This window comes from Ictidomys tridecemlineatus, chromosome X, assembly GCF_052094955.1.
Source record: "Ictidomys tridecemlineatus isolate mIctTri1 chromosome X, mIctTri1.hap1, whole genome shotgun sequence".
Taxonomy (NCBI): Eukaryota; Metazoa; Chordata; class Mammalia; order Rodentia; family Sciuridae; genus Ictidomys; species Ictidomys tridecemlineatus.
In genome coordinates this window covers 121123999-121141690 of record NC_135493.1, presented here as the reverse complement: position 1 = coordinate 121141690, position 17692 = coordinate 121123999, and the positions used below count along the sequence as shown (strand labels likewise).

General features: G+C 40.1%; 1 protein-coding gene across 2 annotated transcripts in view; it reads left to right on the top strand.

The window, feature by feature from the left end:
• Wwc3 (WWC family member 3) overlaps positions 1–13301 on the top strand; it is a 111313-nt gene extending 98012 nt beyond the window's left edge. The window contains exons 15-23 of one of the 2 annotated variants that reach the window (XM_005315957.5): positions 344–536; positions 1682–1849; positions 2290–2441; positions 3648–3813; positions 5936–6100; positions 7902–7994; positions 9225–9452; positions 9934–10061; positions 10520–13301. In XM_005315957.5, the coding sequence (XP_005316014.2) occupies positions 344–536; positions 1682–1849; positions 2290–2441; positions 3648–3813; positions 5936–6100; positions 7902–7994; positions 9225–9452; positions 9934–10061; positions 10520–10586 (1360 nt within the window). In that variant the 3' untranslated portion in view covers positions 10587–13301. The remainder of the gene's footprint in view (positions 1–343; positions 537–1681; positions 1850–2289; positions 2442–3647; positions 3814–5935; positions 6101–7901; positions 7995–9224; positions 9453–9933; positions 10062–10519) is intronic. The other variant, XM_078035134.1, reaches the window with a different exon arrangement.
• Positions 13302–17692: the final 4391 nt, after the last annotated feature.

Genomic DNA, 17692 nt, shown 5'->3' with positions numbered 1-17692 from the left:
GGAAAGGGCAGGGAAAATGTCAGTGACCCCACGTGTTATAGGCTGACAAGTTGACAGTCAGTGCTGTGAGGAGACAGCCAAGGAGTTCTTGCCAAAACACGATGACCATCAGTACTATGGAAGACCTGGGGTATTTAGGACTGACCTCAAAGTTTTCCTTTGGCAAGTGATCTCCTGGGGCACATCCAGTTCTTTGGGCTTACTCTTAGTTTACAAAGGAACTTTTTCCAAAGGACTCTGAAGTTTCCCCATGGGTACCAAAAGAGGGCCACTCATGAGGGTACACACTTGCATCACGTCAATAAGCACTGCCTGCCAATGCTTTCCTCCTGTCTGCTTCCAGCCACGTCCGCGTCTACTTGCCCCCGCTCGACTCTGGCACCCCCAACACTTACTGCTCGAAGGCTCTGGAATTCCAAGCCCCGCTGGTGTTTAATGAAGTGTTCAGAATCCCTGTGCATTCCAGCATGTTGACGTTGAAGTCACTTCAATTATATGTGTGTTCAGTGAATCCACAGCTGCAGGAAGAATTGCTGGTATGGTGCCGTGGCTCGTGCTGGCTCACTGCTCCATCCTTCCCTCCCTATTCTCCCTCATTTGTGTTTAAGTCTTCTTTCCTTCCTTCCATTTTTTTTCTTTTAAAATTCTTTTTTCTTAGTTTTTGTCTTTCTGCCTTTCTCTCTTTTCTTTTGTTCATTTCTGTTGCCTTCCTTCCCCCCTCTTCTCCCTTTCTTCTCTCCCTCCTTTCTTCTCTTCCATTCTCTTTCCCTTCCCACTTCTGTGGGTACCTTAGAAATGATCCTAATGTCAAGCAGTTTTTGTAGCTGAGAGTACAGAAAGGGATGAGCTAACCAATGATCTTGACAAGTGATTTTTACTTTAAATGTATTATCTCAATGTGGAAAACCCCCATGCAATGGCTTCCATATTATCCCCATTGTCAGTTAAGAAACAAAGTAGGGTTGACTGATATGACAAATAAAATATAGGATGATCTGTTAAATTTGAATTTCAAATAAATTATGGATGCATTTAGTATATTTTAGTATAAGTATATATTATTAGTATATTAGTAATTAATAATAAGTATATATTATTAGTGTAAGTATATACTCATGCAATATTTGATACTTTCTTGTAGTAAAAAAATATACAGCTTACTTGAAATTCAAATATGCCTGAATTCCCTGTATTTTATCTGACAGCCCTAGGACTAGACCTCAAGAGAGGCAACAAATAATCCTGAGAAGCTAGCCGTGCAGTGTCCAGGCCAGGACTTGGAAGCCAGGATGGGTTATTTCCAGTGTTGAAATCTTTCCCCTGGCTCCTGTGTCCTGAGTGGTAGAATTAGGGAGTGTAGAGTTTAACAGGCCTTTCTTATTTCAAAAATTCTGAGGGTATCAGTGGTCCATCAAGTAGCCAAGCTCTGGGTCTGGCCCAACCCTCCATATTGCTACTTTGCCACTGTTCTAGCACTTTCTGATTGTGCTGAATATGCAAACAGGGGAATCACACTTGTTAGGATCCTCTGGGACCACTTTCATTGTACTGTCATGCTTCTACTAAAAAGAAATATTTTATCTTATGATTAAAGGGTGAACTTGATATTTTAAAGGACTTTAGTTGCTAAGGTAAAATTATTCAGTTCTTGTTCTGGCTTTTCTTTTTAACACCTATGCAGGGCATTGCTCAGATTAATTTAGCTGAATGTGACAGTTCAGGCGACATGCAGCTGCGCTGGTACCCTGTGCAGGTCTTCGCCAGCTCAGAGCCACCGAGGTGGAGGGAGAATGGGCGTGCTGGGGAGAGTGTCTCACGGGACCCTGGGCATGCCAGCTTGGGAAAGACGGTATGTGGCCCTGGTTTAAGGAGCTGACCTTTCATGGCTGCTTTTATGACTTTGAGACTGTCTTTGCTTGGGGAAATCATTTCTAAGAAGGTTCTATGTGGATTTAAAGTCAGAATGTGGGGACAATGAAGTAGCATTTCAGAGGAAGGTATAAAAATGAAATATATCCATATCTATAGCCTTTTCACAGTCATGCTTTTTTAATGCTAATGTGTTTATGATCACCAGAGGTTTATTGGTTATCTTTAAATCTGACTGTTTGAAAAGGCCAATGAGTATCTTGCTGTGAACAGTGGTGGGTTCTCCCATTGCAGAGCCATCAAGGCCCACAATCCAAGGGTGATTGGATTGCTTATGGTGAACCATGGTGCCCACTGTCTGCTTTGCTGCTGTAAGTTTGTGACTAGGCTTGTTCTCAGAAATGTCTTTTTCTCCTACAGGATGCAGTGACGGTGTTGCTGGCTCGAACCACAGCGCAGCTGCAAGCCGTGGAGAGAGAGCTGGCCGAGGAACGGGTGAAGCTGGAGTACACTGAGGAGGAGATCCTGGAGATGGAGAGGAAGGAAGAGCAGGCGGAGGCCATATCTGAGAGGCAAGTGCCTAGCTCCTAAGGGCGTTCGTGCAGTCCTCCAGACTCCACCCCAGCCAGGGGATGAGAGTGCTTTACACATCTTCAGGAAGATGAGGCATATTTTCTTAGGACAAAACCAATGGGGGGTGTTCAGCTGTGGCTCTCTTGGTTGGAGCTGTCTTGGAGTGCAAGATGCTTTTCTCATTTCTGCTGGGTGATTCTCTTGTTCTGTTGCTCAGGAGCTGGGAATCTGATGAGACGTTTGATACTGATCTGAAGAAGGCCAGTTCCCTGAGCTCTCTGTCCCAATTCTCTGTGCAGGATTTAAGCCTTCCCCTTCCCCTTTGGAATGTCACTTGAAAGGTGGGATTGTGGACTCCCCTCCACCAGGTCTGAATACAACAAGATTCCTTTAAAGTCCCTTTGTTGCTGTTTTTGCTTTTCAACCTCCTCATTGGGATCTAATCTATTTGCCACACAATTCACCCATTTAAAGTGTAAAATTCAGTGGTTTTCAGTATAGTAACAGTGTGCCACTATTACCATAGTCCGCTGTAGGGCATTTTCATCTTGCCAAAAAAGCCCCACCCCTTCTTTCTCTCCTCTAACTCCAGACAAGCACAAATTTACTCTCCACCTCTATGCACTTGCCTGTTCTAGACATTTTCCATAAATGGAATTTTACAGTGTCCCTTTACATGTTACTAAAGGCAGAACATTAGTGATGTCCTTGACTTTGTAAAGGCCTGCATGTAATGGACAAATAATTCCTATGAGCAAGCACCTCTAGTGAAGTGGTTCGCTTGACCCTCTCTGGAGGCAATTTTTCCATGCCATTTTTCATCTTTCCAAAGGTTCCCTGTTTTTCCCATGGCTTCCCTAAATTTAGTTCAAGAGGAATTTATTTTTGGAAGGATAGTGCATAGCAGAGGGGGAGTATATTATGTTCAGGGATGGTCAGAAAGACAGGAGGGGCTCTGGGGTAGGGGTTTCTGGCATTCCCAGTGGCTGCAGTGGTTGATAAGAAAGACCCATGCTGTTCAAAAGCTTTGAAGTGTTTTCTTCCCTAGAAAGCAGAAATGCCTCTTTATTATATGAGGATAGCAACTGTTTTCAGTCAGTGAATAGAAATGGGTTTCATTGGGTTTCTCTACTACTGTGCTCCAAAAGCAGCAATGAAAGCAATCCCTTCTGATGAATATTTGTGGGATTTTTGTCTACCTTTAGGAGTTGGCAAGCTGACTCGGTTGACAGTGGCTGTAGCAACTGTACCCAGACCAGCCCCCCATACCCAGATCCCTGTTGTGTCAGTGTCAACTCCATCCATGGACACACATTTACTGGCCAGGAAGATCCTTACAGCTCTGAGAAGCTTCAGCCCCCACCTCTTAAGGTAAGTAGAAAATGTCAAGGGACTTTACAGAGCCCCTTGATATTTTAATGTATAATATCAGGTGCTGTCCAGAAAGAGAGGCTATGTACCCCTAAATCTATCAAGGGAAGTGTGAGGGGATGGGCAGAGGAGAGGCACTAAAGGAAACCAGAGATGATGGGCACATGCAGGTGTGGAAGGACATGATTACCAACAAGCACCAGCCACATGGACATCATGGAATGTGGGAAAGCCATGGTATACAATGCACAGTGCTGTTGAGTTTGGGGGTCATAGCTAAGCTAATACTGTGTTTTCCTGAGAGCTGAAGAAAAAAATCATCTGGTCTAAGATTTGTAAAGGGCTTAATGTGGTGAAGCAGGTACTTCAGAAATATTTGTCAATTTTATATTTCAAGGAAAGGATAGCGACAACTAAAAATGTAGGTTTTTACTCCTTTGTGTGCTATTTTGTGGTGATCCATTCCTGTCTTCAGGGACAAATGTGTCAAGCAGTTTCCTGGGCCTCAAAGGGTTTGAGCGCCTCTTGCTACTTACTCTTTGAAACATGAAGAACAGCAAAGCATCCTTTTACCCCATCTGGTCAACTATGTTTGGTTGACATTGTATCAGTGCCCTGTTGAAATTTTATTACCCAGACTGTTCAGTACACACACACAAAAACCATTTATCACTATGGCCCCTGCCCTTGTCCTGAAACACAAGGTAAAATTTACCCCTTGGGCAGCTGCCCAAGCTGCAGCCTGTACAGCAGGTTTGGAGTAATTTTAGACTAGGCTGCCAGTAATTCTGTTGTTCTACTTTTTACAACCTTGAAAAGCAGTAGTCTAAATCAGGGTGAGTGGCTGTGGGAGGCTAGTTTGGTGTTTTCCCCTTCCCCAAATTTTATTTTCAAAAATCTTCAAATCTACTCAAAGTTTGCTGGATTAATGCAATAGATATCCATATACCCATCACCTAGATTCCCCAACTGTTAGTCCATCCCCACATTTCCATTCTCCCTTTCTGTGTTGGCATATGTAGTTTCTAGGCATCATAGATACAATAAGGAAAGGGGGGAATAAATAAGAAATGGCCACCATTAACAGGGAATCAGACAGTTGAAAGGACAAATCTGTGAAATACAATTGTGTTCTATGTTAGGTAATCAAAATGTCCACTAAAGAATCAGATGGTAGGGAAGAGGGGTTTATATTTCTGGAAACATTTGTAATTTTAGGAAAACTTTACATTTAAAAATGCAAATTTGCACTTACATTTGAGAAAGGTCAGAATCACAAAATAGTGTGACTGCTGTGTAAAACAGCATGACAGTTTCTCAAAATGTTAAAAATAGGACTACTGTGTGGTCCAACAATCTCATTTCTGGGTATTTATCCAAAAGAATTGAAAGCAGAATCTCTGGCCCCAGGGAACCACTCCAATCTGCTTTCTAGCTCTGTGGGTTTGTCCATTCGGCATATTCATATAAATGGAATAGTATAATACATGACTTTTGTGTCTAGCTTCTTTTGCTCAACATAATGTTTTTTTTAAAAGAGAGAGAGAGAATTTTTTAATATTTATTTTTTAGTTGTTGGCGGACACAACATCTTTGTTTGTATGTGGTGCTAAGGATCAAACCCAGGCCACACGCATGCCAGGCGAGCGGCGCACTACCGCTTGAGCCACATCCCCAGCCCTCAACATAATGTTTTTGCAATTGATCTGTATTATATTGTATGTCAGAACTTTGTTCCTTTTATGGCTGAATAATATTCCCTTATGTGGATAGAATCTGGGTACTAGATGGTGAATCTGATGAAAGGTTAGTGACAAGTGGTCAAAATCTACTTATCTTGGACACAAAATCAAGAGGATTTTCTCTTGGACCACTCATGGGATATATGAAAGAGAACAGGGCCCAGGATGACACTAAGATGTCTTTTCCATGAACAAATAGAAAGTAGAGATCCTTGTAAAAGGCTCCCCCTAGTGTGTAGAGAATCCCAGCTATTCACTTTGGACACATGAGGTATGAAATGCTAGTTATATTTGAGGATGAGGTTAGAGAGATGGTTGTTTGCACTGTTTCTTGCTTGTGTTATGGAAGAAGTCATAGTAATAAATCAACTGCTGCCCAGGTTGACAAGGAAACCAACACAGAAGATCTCTTCCCAGAAGAAGCAGTGAGCATCCTGAAGGAGCGGCCCAGCCGCCGCACCCGTGGGACACCTTTTGTTCGTAGTAGCACGATTGTACGTTCTCAGACCTTTTCACCTGGAGCACGAAGCCAGTATGTTTGCAGGGTGAGTCATAATTCCTTTGTCACCTCTTTGGATATTCCCTTATTTTTTCTCTTTGTCATGTTTTCATTTTTACTATTTATGCCAAAAGAGCTATGTATCTTCCCAAATTCTACCAGTGAATCAATGAATAACCTACGTGTTGACAGATGAAATCCGAGTTCTGCTGTTGCCTCCCCACTCTTGCCTGGTGCCTGTCTAATTCTGGATCCTTTCAGGATTGGGATACATTTTCCCCTGGTTTTTTAATGTTATACTTATGCCAACAAGTGGTCAGGAGGTGATGTGAATCATTTCTACATTAGTTTAAGGAATAGCAAGTAAAAACAGGAACTGTCTTTAGTTGTGATCTGGAAGACCAGGTCCCTCTGCATGGTTACAAGTCCTGAAGTGTAGCTGTACCACTGGGTAGTGATAACCTGGAAGAGCCTGGATGCTAAGGCAGTGGGTTCTGACTCAACTATATGTAAATTCATATCCCATGAGGGAAAATGGGGATCCTCAGTGGTTCTCAACCTTGGCTGCACCTTGCAATCAAATCACATTGGAAGGCTTCATCACATACTGATGTCCAGGTCTCACCCCCAGAGATTTGTCATTGGTTATAGGTGAGGCTTGGCATCAGAACTTTTGGAAACTCCTAGATGGCTATAATGGGTGCATAGGACTTTGAACTCTCAGGTGAGTGGAGAGGAGACCCAATCCTGGGTGGCCATTGAAGACAGGACAGTGAGATGGAGGTTTGTAGGCAGTGATGATGTGACAATGATAGCACAGACCTGGACAGAAAAAGAGGTTATTTGGGGTTTTGTTCTTTTATAGATAAATGGTCATGATGCTTACTCATATAGTTGGCTGCACTTGATTGAAGACTGTTCTCATGTCTCTACCTTATTTTGGACTCTTGCTGAATGACCTAGGGGTAGACTCAGGGCTGCTTCTTGAGGAGGATAGGGTAATAATGCAGCAAAGTTTTGTTCATCTGGAAGAAGACTGGCAGTCCTTGTACAGTGCTCTACATTCTACACAAAAGCTGGCATTTACTGGCGATGTTGTCAGAGGCCTCATTTTTATGTGTGTTGGTATCTTGGTGGGGCAGGTTCACTGATGTGCTACTGCATTTCCTGAGTATTTCAGGTTAACTGGCATAGAAAATAAGCTGTGAAGGCAAAGACTTGGGCTTTCACTCAGACACACGTTGTTTCTGTGGTAAGACCCTGACACCACATGAAATCCACAGTGTCATGGTGTGTCCCATAGAAGAAGGCATCCTTTATTTTTCCTCTTTAAAACCAGACTTTTCCCTTGACTGGCAGAGCAGGAGTTGGTGGTGTTGGCTTGTTCCACTGCAGCAATGAGTCTCTTGTTTCAACAGCCATTCTCCCAACTTTCTCTGCCCAAACCAGAAATGCAGCAAATGAAGATGATTGATAAACAGTAAAAGGTGCTCAGGACAATGCTGGCTTTTGTGAGCTTCATTCCTAATATCAAGTTGTAGTTGGAATCAATAGGGAAAAAAATGTTATTGACTCAATCAGTGTGGAAACTCCACATGGTTCAGTTGATAGACCTAAAATGGGACCAGGGTGGTGGCTTTGTCTGCTTTGGTTTTGTCTTTCATTTTCCCTTGAAACTTTTCTGTAGGTTTTGTTTTAACTGAAATCCAAAGACTGATAAGAACACCAGAAGTCCAAAGTGTATTTATGTGCCTCTAAAGAGAAATGAAATAGTACCATTCAGAATACACACAGAATGAATAGTAAATTTCTGATAAAGTTCCTGAACATCATTTTTTTTGATACAGCTTTATCGTAGCGACAGTGACAGTTCAACACTGCCCAGGAAGTCCCCCTTTGTGCGAAATACTTTGGAAAGACGAACCCTTCGCTATAAACAGGTGTGTGTTGTGTAAACTAAAATGGCATCTGTACTTGCCCTGGGAGTTATTTTTATAGCATTCAAAAGGTAATATTTTAGGTAATATTTAAGACTGTGTTATTTTCTTGACAAAAAAATCTTTGAAAAACATATATAATGTCATAATGTTACCAGTATTTCTTAAGACACTATTTTGTATAATTTGTGATCTTTATATTCTTAGATGTAGTGAATTAATAATAAATCAGTACTGCCATCCCAGGTCTGTTTCCGCTTGGGTTGGAATTACTGCCCTCAACTTCATGAACAAGTCTTTTTTCTCTTAGGAGTTTGTTGAACATAGCATATTTGCTTACTTGAGGCTTGTATGGGGAGGAAAGTTTTTGACAGCTGGCATGTGTGTACACACACATGCCCACAAGTGTGTCCACACATACACATGGGCATGGGAGTGTATGAAGTTTTTTAAATGTAAAGCACTGATGTGGTTTGTAATGTGTTCTTTTTTCTCTTATACCATGGTCCTAAGGCTTTTTCCATGTCAATATATGTTTTCATTTTTTCAATGGCTACATTTTATGTTGACCTTAATTTATTTAATCATTTCCTGCCATTGTATATTTAGGTTTTCTCCCCCCATCATAAACATCAGTTGGATCCCTTATCCATGTTGGCAGTTGTACCTTTTAGATGCATGGCAAAAATGATATCTCAGAACCAAAGAAAATGTATATCAAATGACTTATGGAAACTGTGCTCATTTTTGATCCTGCCAGCCCCATATATGAGTGTCTGTTGCTCCATACTTTTGCAAATACATAGGTCATCATTCAAGAAAACAGTTTTCTATTACTAAGCTTATTATTGTACTAGAGACAATCTTGCCCCCAAGTCTCTGTTTTTGTTTTATTTTTGTTGCCAGGCATTGAACCCAAGGGTGTTTAATCACTGAGCCACATCCTCAGCCCTTTTTATTTTTTATTTTTCTGAGACACAGCTAACAACTTCACTAAGTTACTGAAACTGGCTTTGAACCTGCAATCCTCCTACCTCAGCCTCCTGAGCTTCTAGGATTACAGGCATGCACCACCATGCCTGGCCCAAGTCTGTGTTTTTAAAATTTGGGCTGCACTTAGAGAGATACCTGTGCTGTACCTGTTTCCTATTAATTGTGGAGGAACCTTCCAGAAGGGCAAACATGTGGACTGGCTGGGCTGGTGTGCACAATCATAGCTATGGTCTCCTGCAGTCCTGTAGGTCTTCCCTGGCTGAGCTCATGGCCCGCACCTCCCTGGACCTGGAGCTGGATCTCCAGGCATCTAGAACACGGCAGAGGCAGCTGAATGAGGAGATCTGTGCTCTCCGGGAGCTGAGGCAGAGGTTGGAAGATGCCCAGCTCCGAGGCCAGACCGACCTCCCGCACTGGGTGCTCCGAGATGAGCGGTTCCGCAGCCTGCTGAAGGAAGCAGAGAGGCAGGTGAGAGGTTGTTGGCCTGCCTTGGCAGGCTCCCTGCTTACTACCTGCCCACAGTCACAGCCCTTTGAAACAACTGTACTTGGGTTCAGAAGTAAGCATCTGGATAATGAAGTAATTGTAATGATCTAGGAACTTATTTATGGGACCAGTTCTCTACTTCTGTGGGTCCGGAGAGTAGCATTTATCATGGTACCAGCATACTTCTGGAGACTGTGGGAGCTGGAAGGAAAGCCCAGAGATACTCCCCAACTTATGGGAGGAATGTTCTGCATCCCCGGTCTCCCAGGTCTGACTCCAGCTACCCCTAGTGATGCCTGTGAAAAATTTCCCTGAGGGACGTGGAGGAGGTGGACCTTTCTTGACTCTGGATCTTCATGACTGGGGTTGGTTCCTCTGTGCTCCAGGTCTGAGTGTGAACTCACTCATTCTTCCTTAAAAATGGCAATAAAAACATCTTGCTCATGAAATATTTCTGTTTCAGACACGACAGACCAAACTTGACTATCATCAAGAACAAGCAGCTGAGAAGATGCTAAAGAAGGCCTCCAAAGAGATCTATCAGTTGCGCGGGCAAAACCACAAAGAGCCCATCCAAGTGCAGACCTTCAGGTATGGGAGAAACAACACTGTGTCTAACCATGCTTGACACTTTCTTTTTACTATTAAACCTTTGTTATTATGAAAAACAAAGTAAGTATTGAAAAAAAAAACAGAAATACACTAAAAGCAGCATTCCCATCTCTAATAGCTAGTCCTAGTATTAATTTTTTATATCCTTGATATTTATATCCCCAGCATAAACTAGCTTGAAATGTTTCTTGCTTCCTTCAATTCTGATTTAGACTCATTGACTCATTCATTTATTTATTAATAAAACAAATATTCTTATACCTACTCTATACTAGGCACTGTTAGGCACTGGAGGTAAACCCCTGATCTCATGGGTCTTCGTAACTTATTAGAATTTAGAGACTGTATACAAATAGCGTTGTTGCTGGGGATTCAAATTCAGTCACCTTTTAGTGTCTGCAGAACAGCTTCTAACCTGTAATTCTTTCTGATCTCAGGGAGAAGATAGCATTTTTTACAAGACCAAGGATTAACATACCTCCTCTCCCAGCCGACGACGTTTGATGTAGTGCATTGTGCACAGAAGTATTTATCTGCCTGTTTTATTTTCATGAAGTTCTTAGATTAGCTAAATTTGTCTTTAAAATATTTGTGCAAAGCTATTAATATACACATTTTGTAAAAAAACATATATCTATACATATATATTTTATAATAGTGACGGCAACAGGGCTTGGTTTTTCCTTGTTGTGAAATTGACATCTCTGAAGACAGGTTATTTTATAAAAGATCAACTATCATGTTAAGAGTGTACAGTTTTTACACTGTTTTATTTGACTTAAAGGCTGGAAGACAGAAACGAAGTGAGTTCAGGCAAATTCACTGTATTGTAATTTATTTATAGTACTTTTTTCCTTGAAGGAAAATACTGACTTTAAGATGTATTTTAAGACTGAAATTTTGTTCTTCAGTATTTGTCATACAGTAGAATGGAACTTGGGGCCGGTTTTGTTTCTGACACCCGAAACGCAAACACTATGTGCTAAATCTGTCACTTGTATCAGTTTCTGATAGGTGCATTTACCATGTATATTGTACACTTTCACTCTCTTTGTGTTATGTTAAAATATCAACTGCAGTGGTTCAGTCGTAATTCACAAGCCATGTATGCGTCGCAGGGCTCAGTGTCCGTTGTGTGCTGTGCACTGATCGCTTCTCATTGCTGTGTTGTTGTCTAATGCATCTTTCTGTGCTTACCACAAGTCTGAAGCCGGTGACAGAGCCTCCGGCATCCCAGGTTTCAGCCTGCCTGTCCATAGTGGCCGTCCACACTGCCTGCATTTGTCAGACCATGTATAGCCCTGCCTTTCCCACCCTTCATGTGATTCTAAAGCAGGAGGGTGGGGTGGCTCCTGCCCTGCTGCTGTTTTGTGAAGGAAGGTAAAAGTTACCTCAGAATGTGTGTTTTCAGTGAAGCTGAGGTGGATGCAGCAGTTATGGCATAGGAATAACCTAGAAAGTGCTTCTTTGTGGAGAGAAGGACATGTGAGTAACTAGAATTACCCAATGAGTCATTTACAGGAGAGTATTTGAGTTAAATCAGAATGCCCCCATATTGGAGTCTACCCAATATTCCCCATGAGATCTTACAACTAGCTCATGAGGAAAAATAAAATTAATGTAATAAAATATACCATTAGTCTTTTAAATGCTGAAAGATATAAGTAGTTTGCCTAGCACATGTTTATCATATGTGAAATGTACTCTCCTTCCTGAGGCCTCAGATAAGTATACAAGTTCGGTCACAGGAAATGTCAAAGAAAGCAGAATTTCTTTTCCTAGATTTTTCTTCCCCTCCCTTGAAAATATCCCTTGTAATCAGGTTTCTCTTCTTATCAATCTATAACCTACCCCCTTATATAACGCACTTCCCTTTACATTTATTAAAAATGAATTTTGTAAAAGCATTTCATTGACACGTGACCAATCACAGACAATGGAGTTTGTCAGTGGTGGTAAAACTGAAAACTTTATGCTATTCACTGTTGTCATCTCTTGCTATGTATTCCTGCTTCTAGTCTTGCTTTTGCTTTTTTTTTTTTTTTTTTTTTTTTTTTTTGCCAATTCCTTTTTGTACGAACCCACAACAGAGGTAGAGACTGCAAGCCTTGATCCTTATGAAAACTGCCATTTGGCAGACAGCGTTGCTGGGCAGGCCCTCTTTCTGTGCCCTCATGCTGCTGAAACTTTAAACTCCAACCAGGTGCTATCTGCTTCTGGGTACTGGGGTCTGCACAGGGCAGATTGCTCATGTCTTACATGCATGGCACCCTCCATGTGGGGACGGTGCCCTGAACACAGGGATTACATGCCACTTTTGAGTAACTGCCCCAGGAAGCTCTCTCCAAGCTGATCAATAGGTTGAGACAATTTTTTTGCCAACCCCCTATTAAGTAATAGTACCAGTGTGGAGAAAACCCAGCAGGGCCAATACAAAAAGCCCCCAGACAAATGTTTTCAACTAAATGTCACTCTCCAGTTGATAAAGATTTCCATGTGAGTGCTTCCCATCTGCCCTCAAGGTTTTATTTTTTTTTTAAAAGAATTTGCCCACAAGAAACAAATGCAGCCTCAGCTTTGGTGTCAGTCCAAGGAGTACTTGTGTCTGACGCCCTTCTGTTTCACCTCTCCCTGCCTTTCTGTCTGTTGTGTCTGCTTTTGCATCTGGCAGGAACTGTAGCAAGGAAAGAAAATTGAGACAAATGAAGGTGAGATGAACAGTTGTGTGGGAGACCGGTCCAAGCAGTCAGGAGGACAAGGAACACCCTTTGTTTCTCAGTCATGATGTGGCTTGCTACCTTCCAGCTAGTTACAACTGCCAGGCCCAGACAATGTGGCAAGTCAGACATGTGAAGTGCTGTCAGCTTAGGGTTATTTTCATCTGCTGTGTAAATTGGTGCATATATAGGGCCTCCTGAGAAGGAAAACTCTGCTGTTTTATGAGCAGTTCTGGTCCAGAAATGATTAGGATTCTGCCATTAGGGTTTGTAGAAATAGCACTGTGTGTAAAAGGGAATTTGGTTTTTCAATATCTAATCACTGCATTGTCAGGCTTTGGTTGATTGATAATTGCTAAAATAAGTAACCTTCTGTTGTGGGAATAAATTATAATCAGTATTCATCTCTTTGTTTTTTGTTACTATTCTCTCTGATTGTGTCATTTGTATTGTTTGAAAGTATTTCTTCTATAAAATTAAACTAACCTGCCTTAAGAACAAAGTGGAAATGTGTGTGTTTTTTTAATTATGGAAACTTTTTTTTTTGAGACAGGGTCCCACTATGCTGCTTAGAGCCTCACCAAGTTGTTGAGGCTGGTCTCAAACTTGTGATCCTCCTGTCTCAGCCTCCTGAGTGGCTGGTTTATAGGCATGTGTCATCATGCCTGGCTTTGAAAAATATATAAAAAAAACAGGAGCTGTGAATGAAGCTTAATAAAGAGTGCATGCTTAGCATACATGAGGACCTGAGAGTTTCATCCCACTGCCATAAAAATAAGAACAAAACATGCACATTTTAAAATATGAAAATAGAGTTATAAAATCAGAATAGTAAAATGAATGTACATGCAGCCCCCACCTGCTTCAGCACAGGTCAATCATAGTCAATCATTTTTTTTACACTTCCAGTCACTACTTCTTCTTGTGACTTGAAGCAAATTCCATACACCTCATCATTTCATCGATAAATATTTGAGTATATATTGCCAATAGAGATAAAACATGTACAACACCCTTATGTCTTAAAATTTACTAGTTCCTTAATGTTATTAAATATCCAAGGTTCACTTTCCCATTTGTCTTGTATCATTTTTTTCATTCTTTGAACAGAATCCAAGTATAATCTACTTATTGGGATTTTTTTTGTCTGCTTTGGGTTTTTATTTTTGTCATAGCTTTCTTGAGATCTAATTCATGTACCATACAACTTACCCACTTAAAGCATGTAGTTCAATCTTTAATATATTGAGAATTGTGCAAATATCACCACAATTAATTTTGGAACATTTTTGTCTTCTCAAAATATGAACATTCATAACTATTAGCTGTCACTCCCCATTCCTCTGCTAGCCCAACCACCAGTCTACTTGTCTTCTCTCCAGATTTGCCTATGCAGGGCATTTCATACTGAGGGAATCATACAATATATAGCCATTTGTGTCATACTTCTTTCACTCAACATAATGCTTTAGAGGTCCATCCACACTGTAGCATGTATATCATTTTTTTTATGGCTGAGTAATCCCCCATTATAGGGATAGGTCATATTTTATTCATCCATTCGTCAGTTGATGGACACTTTAGGTTGATCCCACTCTTTGACCAACATAAATAATGCTGCTATGATCTTTCATGTTCAAACTTTTGTGTGATCTTTCATGTTCAAACTTATGTTTTCATTTCTCTTAGGTCTATACCTATGAGTGGAATTGCTGGGTCATATGGTCATATGGTAACTTCATGTTTAAACTTTTGAGGAACTGCCAGACTGTTTCCTAAAGTCACGGCCCCAGTTTACATTCCCATTAGTAGTGTACTGGGTTCTGGTTTCTTCACATGCTGGCCAACACTTGTTGTGTCACTTTGATTATAGCAATCCTGGTAGTTGCAAAGTGGTGGCTTAATAGGTCTGTTTCTCAGTGTACAGGATTAAACATACACATATTTTGTTAAACATAAGTCATATGTCCCACTTTCTGGACTTATTGATGATATTCCTGTAGTATAGTTGGACATGTTCCTCAGAATTTCATTACTTACAAATTGGTAGTTGGATCTAAAAGTTTGATCACATTGCAGTTTATTTTTCTTCCTTTTTGGGGAGGGATAGGTGGCAAGACTTCTTCATTCTCATCTGTCCTGTAGTCTCTTTGTAATGTTAACAACTATTGGTAGTACCTAAACCCCTTGGTTCCTTAAGGATTGTAAAATGGTGATATTCTAATCCTATCATTTTTCCTACTTATTAGTTGAAAACCTTAACAAAAAGAAACCTACTCATCTATTTAGTTACCCTGTGGTACTATTTTGGGAAAGCAAGATAAATTATTTTTTATGTATGTGTGTATGTATGTGTGTGTATGTATGTGTATATATATATATATATATATATATATATATATATATATATATATTTGTAGTTGGACACAATACCTTTATTTTATTTCTTTATTTTTATGTGGTGATGAGGATCGAACCCAGTGCCTCACACATGCTAGGTGGGTGCTCTACCACTGAGCCACAACCCCAGCCCCCACAAGATAAATTCTCAATTCATACCAGTTTTCAAAAATAATGATTTTGTTTGCTACCAATGCATAGTGGTGGCCAATTTGCTTTTAGTTTTGAGATTTTTTTTTGGTATCATTATTAGCATGTTGATTTAAACATGTTTGTGGTATTTTAATTCACTGTGGTTGTCCATATTGGTGATCAAATTCTCCTGTGTTTGGCTGGTAGAATCTCTTCTTGTTGATTCCTGAGTCCTTTTGTTATGACCCCCAAGGACCTGAGATGGATTCCTTATCATCCTGTATGACCAGAAGTTTGTGACCTGGAACTGGTCATTTTCTCAGGGTGACTCAGTTTCTTGTTGCTACATGTCCTTGTTACTGCTGGAGTGGCCATTTTTAATGGATATACAATATTTTATAAGGATAAAAAAAGGATGGTAGAAATAGAAAATCACAGCAAAACCCATTTGCTTTCTCCCATATCACATACATATACAACAGTTTCAGAATAACATTACCAATAGTGCCAACAATAATAGAATTACTGGAAACTGAAATTTTTCTTGCAACTCTTTTAGTACTTAAGGAATATATAGCCAAATTACTGTGATAGGGACTAGGTGTATAGCTCAGTGGTAGAATACTGTGTTCAATCCCCAGTATAAAAAAATAATATGATATAAAGCAACTTGGAATATTTCCTGTTTGGCCTTTTGGGGATTTTTATGGTTTGGTCTTTTAAATTTTATTTTATAACTATATAAAATATTGACATGGTTCCAAGGATAAATATACAAAAGAAGGTATATTCAAATGAGTCTAGTATTTATTCTTGCCATTCTACCTTGTTCTTTAACTCATCTTGACAGTAAACCATTTAAGAAATATTGTTTTCCCAGGCATTGTTTTTTTTAATGTTTATTTTTTTAATTATAGGTAGACACAATATCTTTATTTTTTATGTGGTGCTGAGGATTGAACCCAGTGTCTCACGAATTCGAGGCAAATGCTCTCCCTCTGAGCCACAATCTCAGCCCCTGGGCATTGTTATTTAATATAAACAGACATATAAGCATATATGTGCATATATACAAATATACGTACATATGTGCATGTATGCAGATATGTACACATATATACATGTGAGTGTCCATATACACATATGTATTTGTGTTTTTCTCCTTTCTTGGATAAATGATAGCACAATAAACACACTTTTTTCCACCTGCTTTTTCATTTAAAAATATATCTTGGAGGGCCAGGTGTGGTGCAGTACAGGGTCAGAGTACTTGTCTAACTTGTATCACAAATATACACTATATGATATATATATATGCATATATACATATATATGTATATATATGCATATGGATATATATGTATATGTATGTGTGTGTGTGTGTGTATATATATATATATATATATATATATATATATATATTTGCATCCATTCTAAAGGCCACCAGAATCTGTATTGGCTACTATAATAATTTCCCTCTAATATCTGCCCCCATCTTTGTATCACCCACTCTTCTGTGTTCCTCTCCATCTTCTCCTCTCTCTTATAAGACCTGTCTTTGGATTTAGCTCCCACCTGGTTAATCCAGGATAAGCTCATCTTGAGATTTTAATTTAAGTACCGCTGCAAATACTTTTCAAATAAGGTCACACCCCAAATTTCAGGTTGTCATATCTTTTGGGTTACTAAAAGGGCCACCACTCAACCCATTAAGAACTGCCTTGTCCCTGCACCCAAATTCACATCCATTGTACATGCAGAATACATTTCTCCTATTCCCACATCCTCCAAAGTGGTATATGTAGGTATTCTTCATTTCCTTTTGCCCTTGCACACTGCATTAGTGGCTGTATGACAGTTTATTCAGCCATCTTCTGATTGGCTCTAGTTTATGCTATTAAAAAATAATGTGTTCATCTTCTACAGACATCTTTTCACGTTTTTGCCTTTATTTCTGTGGAGTAGATCACTAGACTTGGGATCTCTGGACCAAAGGGTAAATGCATATAGAATTTTGCTAGGTCTGACTGCCTCTCCCTTCTACCGGGTGTGCCACTTGTGTTCTCACCAGTAACGTATAAGATAGTGTCCCTGCAGCCTTACTAATAGAATGTCACATTTGTGAGTTCTTGCCTTGCAGAAGTGAGAAAACAGAACAGTCTGAATCTATGTTCATATGAGAGAGTCTGCTTTCATTACAAAGGCTTGTAGGTAGCTTTCAGCATCTGTCAGCACTAGCCTTTCTTCCTTTCTTCTTTTTCAGTGCTGTCCTGGCTATTCTTGTTCATTTGTTCTTCCAAATGAATTTTATAATCAACTTGTCTAGCTCCAGGGAAAAAATAAAGAAGTCTTTACTGGAAT